This window comes from Cynocephalus volans, chromosome 14 (assembly GCF_027409185.1).
Source record: "Cynocephalus volans isolate mCynVol1 chromosome 14, mCynVol1.pri, whole genome shotgun sequence".
Classification (NCBI taxonomy): Eukaryota; Metazoa; Chordata; class Mammalia; order Dermoptera; family Cynocephalidae; genus Cynocephalus; species Cynocephalus volans.
In genome coordinates, this window is record NC_084473.1 from 3,994,421 (window position 1) to 4,009,046 (window position 14,626).

At 52.2% G+C, this 14,626-nt stretch overlaps 1 protein-coding gene across 2 annotated transcripts in view; it reads right to left on the reverse strand.

The window, feature by feature from the left end:
* Nucleotides 1–1,051: 1,051 nt before the first annotated feature.
* Nucleotides 1,052–14,626, reverse strand: part of EIPR1 (EARP complex and GARP complex interacting protein 1) — a 134,017-nt gene continuing 120,442 nt past the window's right edge. For both annotated transcript variants that reach the window (XM_063078414.1, XM_063078413.1), the window contains 4 exons: nt 8,034–8,170; nt 5,460–5,627; nt 3,838–4,005; nt 1,052–1,553 (listed from right to left, as the gene is read on the reverse strand). In XM_063078414.1, the coding sequence (XP_062934484.1) occupies nt 1,379–1,553; nt 3,838–4,005; nt 5,460–5,627; nt 8,034–8,170 (648 nt within the window). In that variant the 3' untranslated portion in view covers nt 1,052–1,378. The remainder of the gene's footprint in view (nt 1,554–3,837; nt 4,006–5,459; nt 5,628–8,033; nt 8,171–14,626) is intronic.

Below are 14,626 nucleotides of genomic sequence, written 5' to 3' on the forward strand. Positions count from 1 at the left end.
TCTGCACCGTTCAGTGCGGCGTCTGCAGCACCTAGAAGTGCCTGGCGCACAGCAGGCACTCAATAAATTTCTGTTAAACACACAGGTTTTTTCTTTCAAGCAGCAGCAAACAGGAGGGAGGACGCTCATTAGGGCTGCTCTGCACCCCACGTGTATGGGTCTCACCTGGAAGCAGAAATGCTGAAGGGCCCTGGACATGCCTGACGGGACACGCCTGACAGCCGCCCCCCATGACCCCACCTGCCCCCTCCCTCCCCACCCCACAGCCCCACCTGCCCCGCCCCTCCCTCAGATCGCCTGTTCATCCCTCCCCTGTGGCCCCCACTCTGCCCCATAAACTCTCACCACCAAGAAGAAGAAACAAAATCCAGAATGTGCTCTTCTGGGCTGTGTCCTTAGAAAACAATGCACAGACTCTCCAGGAGGAACAGACGGCTACAGCAAGAATGTTTCATTTTTACATGTGTTTTAAAATAACAGGTCAATTCTGTAGATTGAGGCTTGTGGTAGATGCTGAAGCCTTAGAGCTGACTGGGCCTCTCAACTCGTCCAGTCCTTCCCTCTCATCACAGGAGAGGAAACTCAGGCATGAGAGTAGAGCAGCACCTGCCAGGGCACCTGGCCAGGTGGAGCCCAGTGTCCCCTGCTGGGGTGGCTTCACCAGGTAGGGTGACGAACCAAGCATGCACAGAACAGACCCCGGGGGCCCACAGACAGAGGTTGTATGATCCATTCTAGGGATTCCCAGAGAGGGGCTGATATGGATGAGTGACAGTGGGGAGTCCCCACCAGCCAGGTGCGGAGCCCCATCCTGGCTTCCTGGACAATGGGGGTCAGCACCCAAGGACATCAGCACTGCTCGGGCAGACGCGGTGCTGGAGGGAAACACGCTCCTCCCTGACCTGGGGCTCTGCACTGGTGGCACTGTGGAGGGGGCACCTCTGCCCATCCGCATCTTTCCAGGTGGGACAGAGAAAATGAACGAAGACGCAGGTGATGCGAGCACACGAGGGGCAGAGATCCTGAAAGAATGAGCCAGGAGCCAGGGCCATACGGCCTTATTTTATTTCATTTTTAATCTCAAGGGAAAGAGAAAGATAATATTGTGGGAACAGAATTTTTTTTAAAAAGTAAAACTCCCAACAGCCTTAAAACAGAAAACAGAGCCCGAGCAGTGGCGGGAGGACACAGACTCCTGGAACGGGGTCCCCTGCACAGCGTCCACCTGCCCCGGTGTCAGCAGTGCACATGCTCGAGCAGGAACAAGGCAGGGTCAGTTCTCCCAGACAGGGTGTACTTAGAACACTAATCACCTCCAAATAGCTGCATGTTTTCAAGAATCTGCCAAGGGGACAAGCCAGGAGGGCCAGCGAGCGCATCAGAGCAGTATGTGGTATTTCAGAGCCCTGGGGACCCTGTTGATGACCAGTCGCCCGTCATAACTCAGAGAGGCAAAGAGCCAGGGATCCGCTGAGGACCACTCCACGGCGTACACACTGTCCTCGTGCTCCTCGTAGGTCGCTATGACATTATCCTGCAGGGGCTCCTTATTCCTGCAACCCAACAGACACAGACATGAGTGAGGCGGCAGTGGGCAGGGCAGGCGGGAAAGCTCCTGTCACACATGGTCCCATCCGGGGCCTCGGCTGTCTCATGCACACGATGGGCCAACGGGAGGGCTCCCGCAGAAGACCGTGGATCCCCATCATGCCATGAGGAGTGCTTCACAGAAATCCATGTTGTTGCTGGGACACCTTGGGTTCTCTAGTCCCTAGAACTATGGTGCCCGGGCTGATAGTCCATCAGGTACCACAAAGAGCCTCCCCAGTTCAGGGGGACTGGGCACTGTGTCCAAGCGAGGCATGGCCTAAAAGCCCCTGCTGAGCAGAAGAGGCCGCGTGGAGAGCCCGTCTGGAGTCTGAGGCCGGCACGAGGGCCCTGCTTGGGACTGAAGCTGGGCCTGGGCGAGGGTACCCCAGGGAGGACGTCTCCCCACCTCACTGCCCTGAGCTACAACTTGCTCCCTCCACCAGAGGGTCCGTACAGGGGATCACAGTCCACTCGGCACACGGGGCACGGGCGTGGGGAGGGGGGCCTGTGCCGGTGGGGAAACCGGGGCTTCCAGGCTGAGGGCTGCATCCAAGCCCAGCCCACGTACAGGGCCACTTTTCAGTGGGCACAGGCTTCTCTGGCACCTTTCTTCCTATTTCAGAAAAATACCTCCCACTCAGTTTATGCACTGTTTTCTAGGTGCCCTTGCCTGTCTTTCAGGAAGATGCTTCATCTGCCCCGTGAGACAAGCCCTCAGAGCCTCTCTCTCCTCACGGGTTCTGATGTCACCATCTGGTAAGAGTATCGGACATCACCAAGTCCCACCTTCCCAGGAAGCAGACCTGCCAGTGGTCAACCGACGCTCTGTGACAAGTACCAAGCACAAATCCTCACGGGGGAATTCTGTCTTCCTGAATTTAACAGCAGGATCACAGGAAGTCGCCACAGCACATCTGCTGGCCACAGGCCCTCCCTCCTCTCCTTGCTTCTCTGGAGCTGCCACACAGAGCGTGACATGCGCATCAGTCACACAGGTTCCAACTACAGGAATGAGCAGTTTCTCCTCCTGCAGAGACGGGCATGGCCAGCAGCTGCAGAAGACCTCCCTGGCCACAGGCAGAGGAGACGTTCAAGAAGACTGACTCCCCGGCACACGGGAGACCGCTGGGTGGAAGCCACCGCACCTGTGCTGCAGTGACGTCCTTCAGTCAGGAGACAGCGCACGGTGGGCTCCCACCACAGCGAAGGCACCCATACAGAGAATTCTTCTCACAAAGTAATTTTAGACTAAGCTCAGGGGGACAAGAAGAGTCCAGACAATACAAGAGTGTAAAGAACCTCAAAACACAATGAAAAGTCCTATTGACTTTATTGCTCAAACTGTCCAACTCCACTGGTTTTATTCTAGAACCTCCTCCCTCTGGAATCTGAGACGCGAATCTCTGTGGTGGCATCTAAATCATGCTGTCACCACAGAGGAAGCAGCTGCCACACTTGAAAATGAAAGACTTGGGCTTTCCCTTTAGCATCTACTTTGCTGACGACAGACTCAGCTCTGCCTGCTGCCTCTCACCGTAGGCCCGTGCAGCCCACACTCAGCTTGCGGCCAGGAGCCCTGACACAGCCCTGCTGTCACTAACTAGCAGAGGGGGCTCCCAAATGCCCACGCATCACCGGGGACTTAAGCCCTGGCAGGAAGAGGGTGCTGCCCTGAGCTATCTCCCAATCGCGGATGCAATTAGGATCGGAATGCAAAGGTAGGAAGAGTTTCTAGAAAATACAGAACCAAGAAGGTATGACTGCAAGACAGGCATCACAACACTTTGTGGAGCTTTGGGGTACAGTAGGACCTGGCCGACCTACCGCTGGCCAGCCTTGGGCCCGTGAGCAAACGGTCAACAACTGCACCCCACACACTCAAACCCATGGCAGCGAGGATGCTAACAACATCTCTCCCAGGGAGGGCTGCGAGGGCCAGTGAACACTGGTCCCTGTTATTGTTAATGCTTAAGTTTGAAGACTAGTGACAGTCTTTTAAATCTCCTATATGGCAATCAGGAAGAATATGGAAAGAAGTATACAGAGATATATGATTTAAAGCCACAGCAGGAGTGTTCCCTAACCACCAGTAATGCCACCCGCCCTGGGTGCTCATGACCTCGGCACTGCGAGTCCCATAACTACACACCCGACGCTTCTTACAGACACCACCTGCATCCAGAGACTATCTGTGAGGACAGGGTGCCCTCCCATGGCGGGGGCACTCTGCCATCTGTGTGTCCTTACTTCTCTTCAGGATGGTGCTCCTCCTGGTCGCTGACATCCTCATCGTCCACCAGGTGGCCAAAGGGCTCCGAGGAGATGGATACCATGTTGGACAGGATGACCCTGCTGTCACTGCTGCCTGTGAGGACCAGCTGGTCGTGAGAGTGGTTGTAGCGGACATTCCACACCCTGCAGAGGGCAAGGGGCACACTGAGATGGGCCGTCTCACATGGTGATGCAGCACAGTGATCTCTCACCATGAGATTGGGCAACACCTGATGTCACACCTCTCATTGTGCTGGGGTGACATCAGGTGTTGCCCAATCTCATGGTCTGACACTGGCAGTTTTCAGCGGAGGGTTAGGTTTACTGCATGTTTCTCTAAAACATTCTCTCAAGTTCCGACAAACAGAGACCACAAAGACTAAATGTTAGCTCAGACCTGCAGAGGGAGAAGAAGGCTTATGGCTCAATGTTCCAGACAAGCTTTCTAAAATCCTAAAAACAAAAACTGCTCCAGAAGCAAATTAAAGATTACGGATAAATGTCAACATCAAACAAAGCCCCATGACCTCTTCCCAGTCAACAGCAGCCTCAGGTGCTGAGACCTGAGCAGCGGGATTCCCAGGGGCCCAGGACTGCCTGGGTTCTGACCACTAGGACTTCTTTCTGACACACGCCCTGGAGCTTGGCAAGCTTCTGCCTCAGTTGTGCTGAGGCCACGGCAGTCCCAGGGCCTGGAGGAGCAGGGAGTGACAGACACCCTGCAAGCGGAGGTGCACCCAACGTGGCCAGAGGCACAGCTGGTGTTTCTACTTGGACTGCAGTAAATTACAGCAATTCATTGGATTTATCAATACTGCACACTAGTATTCTGGGTTCTTTTAATTTTCTGATTGCAGAAACAAAGTAGCTTCTGATACATAACTCACACAGTTCAGAGACAGAGGCCACAGGAAGTAAAGCCCATGATGTGCCTCTCCTCACGTGTGAGAGGCTCCCTATGACAGATCAGCCTTATTCTTCAGACTTTTCCTCTGCACGCTGGTGTGCATGCAAATGCACACACACAGAGCATGGGCACATGTTTTATTTGAATAAAAAAATGATTCATACTATACACACTGTCCTGCAACTTGATCTTTTTACTTACTTAGCAAAAAGAAGACAGCATATGGTAAACATTCAAATAATATGTAGAAAGAACGAGTGATCTCGGGCATCCTTCCACATCCATCCATACATAGATGTCCCTCATTTTTCCTGACAGCTAAGTGATCTCCACTGCAAGGATGTCACTTAATTTACTTAGCCAATCCCCTACTGATGGACATTTGGGTGGGCTCCAGCCCCCTACACTGCAAACAATGCTGCGTGAACATCTGTTCACACTTTTTTCGCATGCTCGAACCGGTTTCAAGAGAAACCAGAATCCAATGTTTTTCTTCTTTTTCTATGTTTATAAATCACAAACATTCAGATTTGGAATTAGTGTTACTTTAGGAAAAATAAAACTCGGTTGATTGAATGATTCACAGCAGCACAAACTAAGCTGGGCTATGCCTTTCCCAATGGTAAAGAAATTAGCAAAATGAATTACATAATCCCTCTCCCCTGAAGTGCATGCAAATGAGTCGCCCTACCAGTGGGAGTGCTCCTCCAGGGTCTTCACGGGTTCCGTGACATTTCGGGTGTCCCAGAACTTCACCTTACAGTCATCCCCGCAGCTGGCCAAGTAGTACTGTTTATTGGGATTGAAGTCAAGGTCCCGCACCAGCTGTCCATGGGCATTCTCGATGCAGTATATCTGGCTGGGGGAGGAAAAAAGCAAACAACGAATGGATTATGGAAAGACACTGACTTTGCAGGCTGTATCTCTCTCCCAGGACCTTGCTAATCCCTGGCCCAAGGGCACGGCCGGTCCGCTGGTGGAGCTAAGCCTGGAAACCCCAGCCAGGCGCTCGGAGCCCCACAAAGTCCCTCCCCTGCATGAGGGGGCACCAGGTGCCAACACCTCAGCGACTCCCATGGGGTAAGTCAGCTCTCGCTTCTCCAGGGGGGCAGCTGGGAACCCCGAGGTGGGCTGTGGCTGCCACGACGAGGCATGTGGTAGGACAGCTGCTAGTATTTGGAAGGCTGCAGTGAGGAGAGAAAGAAGAAAAGACAGGGGGAGAAGAACGAACAAATGCCGTGTGGTTGGTACTGAGGGTGGGAGGGGGAGAGAAGAAAAAGCTGGGGAAGCAATGAAGAAATGAAGGAAGCATGTTTGTCACTGCTCGGCCGGCTTCTCATCTGCCCACACCACCTCAGACATCAGCGCCGGGTGTCCCACGCAATCCACCTGTTCTAAAAACAAAGACACAGGGGAGGGGGGCTTGCTTGAAATGGGTCACATGGTTGTTCACGGTGCATGTACTCACATGCACACCTGCATGCACACAGATGCACAAGAGGGTTTGCACATGCCTGTGCACACGCCTATCTCAGGCCTGGACCCCTGCTGCTCCTGGCTGCTCCCCACAGGGTCTGAAATCAGAATATTCTGCCTACGCTGGCTCCTCCTGAGGCCATGAACCCAAAATAGAGGGGCAGGTCATGCAGGGAGGCTAAACACAAAGGCCATGCCCGGTCTGCCGCTGCTGCCCTCCCACTGCCCCGGTGGAACTTCCACGCCCCGTGATCATTCACGTCCTCGCTGTCCTGGCTGCAATGGGGATGGTAACAGCCAGGAGCTTTGTCCTTGGAACAACCTTCACATATCTGAGACCGTTGTCACTCTGGCTCTCAAGCAGATGAAAATTCCTTTTGTCTTTTTCCTCCACATCGCATTTTGCAGCCCTAAACCACTTTTTTGTTTAAACTGTTTTCTATATTCTGCACCTTTTCAATATCCTAGTTTTTTTCCTAAAATAAGATACACCAAACTTTCTAATCTTTCAAGTGAAGCAGACAAAGGTATAAAGTTTAAAATTTGGCAGATTCCTGGGGCAGTGAATGGAGAGTCATACCTGCACTGAATATTAACTAAATCAGGTTTGCCGCATGCTCTAGGGGCAGTAATTCTACCACAAAAGCACACTACGTTCTCAAGAGCCACTGAAGGCCTCCTGGCTAAAGAGAAACCAAAACTGCCCAGAGAAGGAGCGTGACAGCAGAGAGCTGAGGCCGCGCTCTCCTCCGCTGCGTGGCCTCCCTGCAGGAGTCAGCTCTCCACCCAGACAACAGGAGGGCACGGGAGGCAGCTGCAGGCTGCTGCCAACCAAAGCCGGGCCCGTCTTGCTGTTTTCAGTCTGTAATGTCAGTCTTTGAGATTCCTGTTTTCAGATAATGAAATTCTTCATATCTTCCAAAGAACAATTAAAACAGGAAAAGATAACTAAAGGACATGGGGAAACGGCTTGTGGTAGGAGATTCATCATGGTCCGAGGCCATGGCTTCCAGCTTTGGATCAGGGAACCGAATAAACCCTTTGTACAGATATGCACAAGCTGAGGACAGGGTTATTTACTAGCCTGGAACGTGCAGAGGGGCCTCAGAACTAAATTTAAAGTTGTGCCCCACCCTGGAAGCAACACAAGTTATTACACGACATCCGTCTTTTTGGCTCAGAGATAAATTATGGTGTGCTGAGGGGATAAACGGTGTCTGAAACAAGCTCATGTGGCCTCCGTTGCCATGGCAACAGCCTGGCTGCCATCACTCCTTTGCCCATCAAAGTCACAACTGGAACAGAAAAATCACTCTTATTTGTTCCGTTAGAACTGCTGGTTGTTGTGTGTAATTACTTAATGACAAAATATGATTACTTGGCAGGTGTGTCTCCTGCAGCCACAGAGACGTTGGAGACAACTCTGAGAGAGACTCCCCCAGGGGACTGCACGTGTCCACCTGCACAGGCCAGTGGTACAAACAGGCACCGTGGTCACCATTTCACTTGTGAAGTGCTGCAAAAGACCTGATCTGAGCTTTGGCCACGAACTGCCACTGATGCAGAGGCTCAGTACGGATCACGGCCGTTAACCGAGGCATGGTGGCTCCACGCACGGAGGTGCTGGCTTAGCTCAGGTGAAGAAGCTAGAGGAGCTTCATGATTTCCCACAAAAACAAGGTGGAGACAAACCGACCACATGTCCCACATGCATGTGACCTATGGTCGTCCCCATACAGCCATGGTTTCGTTCAGCGAGACAGGGAAGCAGGCGTCCAGCACCACTGACCTCATGGTCCGCGTGTCCCACCCACGCAGGGTCGTGTCACTCGCCGTGGCCACCTGCGTGCAGTTGTGATGTGGGCTCCACCGGCCCGAGGTGAATTTCAGCTGTCCCTTCCCTTCCAGGGATGCCGAGCTGGCCAGCTGGAAACATCACAGTGGTTTTCAAAGGAAGAAGAAAAGAAGAGTAACTTGAACACTTGAACTCTTTTCTGAGAACTCACAACAGCCCACACTCACAGTACAGTACTACAGTAATTATCAAGAATAATTAGGAAGCTCTTTGTTTTCTTCCTTTAAAAGGCCAGGATATTTAAATCTTACTTGGAAAAAAACTATAAAACTAGCACAGCAAAAAGCAGAAAGCACATTAACAGAACTCTTCTACAGAGGACTTGCTTGCAAGTGTATGCTGAGTGCCGATTGGCTCAAACTTGAAGAAAACAACATGAAATAACTCAAACACCTGGCTTTCCCCAAAGACAGAGACAGAGCAAGTCAAGCCGACGTGACCAGTTCTGCAACAAAGGCACCAGAGGGACAAACATATTTTACTCAGTTGGACATTGTTTTTGGACACCTCCTCTTTGCCCCTTCATCTGAGGATTTCTAAATCCTTTAGATGGGGGTTAATTAAGCCAGCGAGCTGATGAGGAAGACTTCACCCAGAACCACTGAGGACCATTCTCTTGGGGCCGAAACCTCCCTGAAAGAGGGTGGGACCGCTAAGAGCCTGGGAGGGGAGCCCCGTCCTCAAGCTCATCTCTCCACCCAGGTGGCATCTTATGCACAAAGGCACGTCACGGTGGCTGCTTCGCTATTCCCACTTTGGTTTGAACGTCCATCCACCTGGTGACTTTATCCAAAGGCAGAGGGTACAGCCCACTCAGTGACATTCTCACGCACCTCCCCAGCATCCCCACTGCGTGTGGGCACCGTCACTGAATTCCCTGCTGCTGTGAAACCCTCTGTGCTGCCAGCTGAGAGGCACGTGCAGAGGCCAGGAGGCCCGCTGTCCAGCGAGGCAGGCCAGGCTGCAACAGCTCCGGACAGAGACCGGGGGGAGGTCTGAGTGGGCTGAGGGCCTGTGCTAGGCAGGGGCAGTGAGTATCCAAACTAGAGACAATCAAGCCTGCATGTCCCCACAGAGCCAGCGGCCAATGCACAGGAGCACTGCCTGTTACAGCACAGGATAGAAGACATGCGGTCCCCAGTGAGAAACAGTGGCCCCCATCTAATCTGCATGTAAAGGACTTCATGGTTTAGATCACGCGGGCTGAAGGATTGCCTTTTCCCATCTCCATAAGAGGCCTCCACACTACAGAGGTGTCGTTTGAAGGCTAGGTTACAAGATCCAGAATCCCTCCAGTCTACAAAAGAGAGACTGGGCTGCAGGTGCAAGGGGCATGGTCGGCATCAAGGACACACAAACATCAAACTAGGGTCAGGAAGAAGAGGTGCCGGGCCCAGGAAGGACCACTGCTCCACTTCCCATCTGAGCACCTGCTGGGATACTCAGCAAACGCTTTTAGGAACTGGGGGTCACTAGCCCAGCAGAGCCTGTGGTGAGAAGAGCCCGGGAAAAGGTAGGGACACCAGAAACCCACAGGGGAACAGGTCAAAAAAGTGTTGATTCATTCCTACTGTGGGGGATGCTGTGGGGGGCATGACGGTGGCAGAGAGAGGGACCAAACAGGGATAAGTCAGTGCAAAGAAAGGAGGACGAACAGAGAAGTGCTGAGTGCTCAGGGGTTCAGAGGAGAGACCACCTTCCACTCACTGGAAGACAGGGGGCTCTGGAGCAGCCACCGTGTGGGCCAGGCCAGGGAAAGTATTACTGACAGGTAAAAATGGGGGGGGGGCATGGCAGAGCAGACATCAGACCACGCACACAAGTCTGGCAGTGGCATGGTTCAGCTGCAAGGTTCATAAACACCAGGCGGAGACGTGGGCAGTGAGGACCAGGCAGGCCACGGAGGGCCACTGTGGGCCAGGGCACATCACAGGAGCCTGCTCACAGAAGACGGACCATGAAGCAGCGCACGCAGACCTGCGGGGACAGGGCTGGAGCTGAGCACTGCAGCTGGCAAGGAGAGCAGGGTCCAGGACCGACATCAGGAAGGAGAGAGTGACAGAAATAGAAAGGATATGCAAGCTACAAGCAAGGTGGAAGACGCTGTGCCACAGGCCGGGGCCTGTGCCCTCTCCCAGGATACCAGCGGTGCACACAAGCAGCTCAGAAACTGCTCTGGAACTAGCTCGAGCAAAAGGGAAATGGAACCTAAGAAGCCTGACATGTCTCAGGATCACCAAGGAACTCCGGCTGGCCTGAAGGAGGACTTAGTGCCAGGAACGCGCCCACCGCAGAGACGCTCTGTCCCCTGCTCCTCGCCACTCCTCTCTCTCAACCCTCACCTGGCTTCCTCACATCTACAGGGCAGAAGGCCAAGGTGCCCAGAGCACCTGGGCTTGATGTCCCACTTACCAGGCACCCAGGAAGAGCAAGCCAACCCTCAGACCTCTCCCCAGAATTCCTGGAGCAGGACGTCACCTGGCTCAGCCAGGTCAGGCCCCCCAGGAACAACCAGCAACAGCCAAGTGGGTGTTTGGGGGCGGGTTGGGGCGTCAACAGAAGAGGAGATGCTCTGCTCATGAAACAAAAGGACAGGACAGCGAAATACCCTTTCTATTTCACTGCATCAGATCTGACAACATCCCTTTCCACTACTTTACAGCACAGGAAAATCCAGTTCCGTTGCAAGGGTGCAATTACTCCCAGTCAGCACGTGGGAGGCTGGGCTTCCTGGAAACACCCAGCATGGATAAATCACGAGTGTGAGCACAGACAGGAAAGGAGGCCTGGTTCCCACGAAAAATGCAGAGGTGACCACATGGAATGTGCCGAGTGGCACATGGGAGTCTAAGGAGAGCCACGATGACAAAGCCACGTGAGAGAGGCAGCAGTGGTGGAAACCCACAACATGGCCCCTAGACTTTAAGCCACAAGAAGGTGTTTGGTCAATGCCAGTTTGGGAAGAGATCAGAATAAATCTTCCCGACAGCTACGATGGAATACAGTTACCTAAAGAGGAGCCTCAGGAGAAACATTATGTCAAAAACTAAAAACAAATCTAAAATACACGTTATTAGAGACACAGGGAGAGCTAATTTTTGGCCGTAACTTACTTTAGCAACTTATAGTGAGGTTCCATGTTTTAACCTCCGCCTAAACAATATGAATGAAGAAGTATGTAGTATCACCATTAGGTTAAAAAAAAATATTTCAAACAAAGTTTTTACAGGCGCTACTTCAGTTCTCCGAAGATCCAGTTATCAGATTAATAATTATTCACTGACGACAACAAATATGCTAAAGTACATATACAAGATCAACAAACAGGAACAACGGAAGAGGTGACTGTATTTTCTAACTAAGCAACACTGTGTTCCAATTAATTTTCTATTAAACATATTGATTCATTATCAAACTCCAAAGAAGATGAAAACACGAGGTCACATCTTTAGAAGGTAACACAAGTTCAGCAGCATGAACTGGACAAGCTAATTCTTGAAGAAGCCTGTATGGTAAAAGCCCCATAACGTAATTCCACAAGATCCACAACCTTGAGCAGAGCAGCCCAGGCTGAGTCCTCAACAGGATTACTTTGCCACCCAGAGTTTTGGCATCTGTGTCTACTTCTAACTCTGGAAGGACTCTGTGGAGAAGTTAAGTCAGCAAAATTAAGCACCACCTGCCTCCAAAACCCACAGAGCATAGCACATGCTCTAAACTTTAGCTCATGGACTATTCTATACCTATGAAAGTGTTAGTTATTAATTAATCCATCAACCAACCACCAATTAGCCATCCAACCGATCAGCAAGTATTACTGAGAGTGCCCCTCAGCCCGCTGAGTGCTGGGTCGGCAGACGTGGTTCCTGCTCTTCTCTCAGGCGCTGTCTGGCTGCAGAGCTACCTGCATGCAACAGAAAGAACATACTCAACCTATACAACTCGTCACCAGTCATTCCATGCCAGCCCCTGTGCTGAGCGTCTTATCTGCACTCCCTACTTAAGTCATCACAAACGCCACACGATATAGACATTGACATCCCCATTTTACATAGGAGGAAACTGAGGCTCAGAGAGATTAGCAATTGTACAATAAAAACAGCTAGTTGACAAGTGGTAAAGCCAGGGCAATGACAATGATGTGAGATTAGAGAGAGTTCAAAGACAGAAATTATCCAGGTTGGAGTAGCTAGTGAAAGGCTTTTCATAAGGTTTAGAAACCGAGATGGGCTCAGGGGCCAAACAGAACTTGAGTCAGAGAAACCTAGGAGGGAGGGATTCCTGCAGACACAAAAGTGGAAATGAAGCAGAGACAGGGGACGTAAGCTGGGGACAAAGCGTGACGGGTGAGGTGGACCAGCCTGCACTGAGTCAGGTGGAAGAGTTGGCAGCCAGGGTGTCCTAGTGCTGGGGGCAGAGTAAAGAGAGCAGAGGGAAGAGGCCCAGGGCCGGCACTGGCTGAGCGCCAGAGGACCCACCACCCCTGGTCTTCAAGGCCCCTCCATTGAGTACCTGGCCTCAAACCAATACAATACCTTGGTGTTGAGGGGCCGTTCTGTGATGAGATCATAACAGATTCTGGCTCCTCTCTCGCAGCAGCCATGCCACGAAGGCCCACAACAAATGGAGAGTGGCCTCGGTCCAACAGACCTCCAGGAGCCATGTCCCGCCAGCACCGCATGGGTGAGCGTGGCAGCAGACGACCAGTCCAGCCACTGCTAGGCCACAGCCTCAAAAGGGACCCCGAGGCTGAGCCATGCCCAGATTCCAGATGCAGGATTCCTGATTCTCCACATGGAAACCACGAGGTAACAAGTGTGGCAATGCTGAATGGGTGACCTGCGGTGTGTTAGACAGCACAGAGAACTAACACGAGGCACTGGCCAAAGGTGGTGTGGGGATGCTGAACAGGTAACCTGCGGTGTGTCAGCACAGAGAACTAACACGAGGCACTGACCAGAGGCGCTGGGAGACCTCGAGTGACTCTCAGCTGCTCACAGACGGGTCCCCTTTATGTCACGGGGGGTAAAACTACAACCTGAGAGAGACACCTGCCCATGGTCGTCACACAGCCAGCCAGAGGCAGATACAGGATCTGTCTCCTGATTCTCTACTCCATTCACCACACTAACGCATGTGCTCTCAAGGCAATGAAAACTTTATGCCCATAGCTACAGAGAAGTCTGGAAAGTAAATTTTAATAAAAGCTTGGAAGAGATTTCACCCTCAGTTTTTGAAGGTCTACTCAGGGCAGACAGCATGGTGTAAGTTGTAAGGTTAATCAACCACCTTTTTTGGTTTCCTGGTGACACGAAGACAGGACGAGAAAGAACTCCACAGGGTGCGACGCACATGGTAATGTGTTTTCCAGCATCAAAGAGAAATATTCAGTGTTTCCTGGTCCAAAAGGGATGATTAGAGACACTGCACGAGCCTTTTCAGAGGAGATGCTACTGATGCCAGGACATGGACAAAAGCCACCTCTCAAGAAGAAAGCGACGTGACCTGCATCGTCTATAGCAGTTCACATGGGGTGCATGTAAGGAGTCTTCAAGTAAGATTTCCAAAGACAAAACGCTGTACTTCTGCCACCAAGAGCCACGGGGCCGACGGGGCAGCCAGACATGATGGAGGGAGACCCAGCCAGAGAACAGCCCTGCGCTCGCAGAGACACCACGTGGTCTGATCGACAACGGGATGATGAGGACCAGCAGAGGAAGGTAAGTGCCACACTCCTGCCTTCTCGGATGGAGAACAGCACGGTGACGAAGCGGCAGGGCTGTGCTTCAGATTGTGAGAGATGCGCAGTTCCCATACAGGCGCACCCCAGTGTGTGCCCTGAACCGCGTGGCAGGAGTGGCTTGCTTATGGAACAGCCATGACAGCCCACCCTGGGCCCGTCCCACCCCCAGGGACTGAGCCTGCTCTAAGCCAAGCATGAAGGACTGGCTCCTCTGGCCAGTGACTAGCTTAGGCATGATGTGTCCAACAACCAGACAGAGGCACTTCCAGGAAAGGCTGTCCTTAAAAATACGGAGAGATGCACAGAGAAATCTGCTTTCTCTTCACTGGTATGGGAGTCTGGATGTGATGGCTGGAACCACTGAGGTCACTCTGCAGTCATGACGGCAGGTGGCAGCGACACGTGGATATGGCAGAGCAGAAAGATGCCAAGTGGCTGCGTCCTTGACGGTGCTGTCAAGATGCTGAATTAACCAATCCTGCAATTGCTTTATTTCCATGTTTCTTGTTACATCAGATAATACAACCTCCTCGTTGTTTAAGCCATTTCGTGTATCCTGCAGGCAAATGCAGCCTGACTGCCACACCCACAATGGACACCTATGGGAACTCCCCCTTCCTACCTCAGGCTGGGAATTCCAGCCCCAGCTTTGAACACGAACACCCTGAGCTTGAATCCCAGCTCTGCTTCCGAGTGAGTTACCTCAGGCAGATAGCTGAGTCTCTTCAAGGCTTGACTTCCTCTCCTACAAGTATCGGCTTGCACAGTTATAGGGTTAATGCGA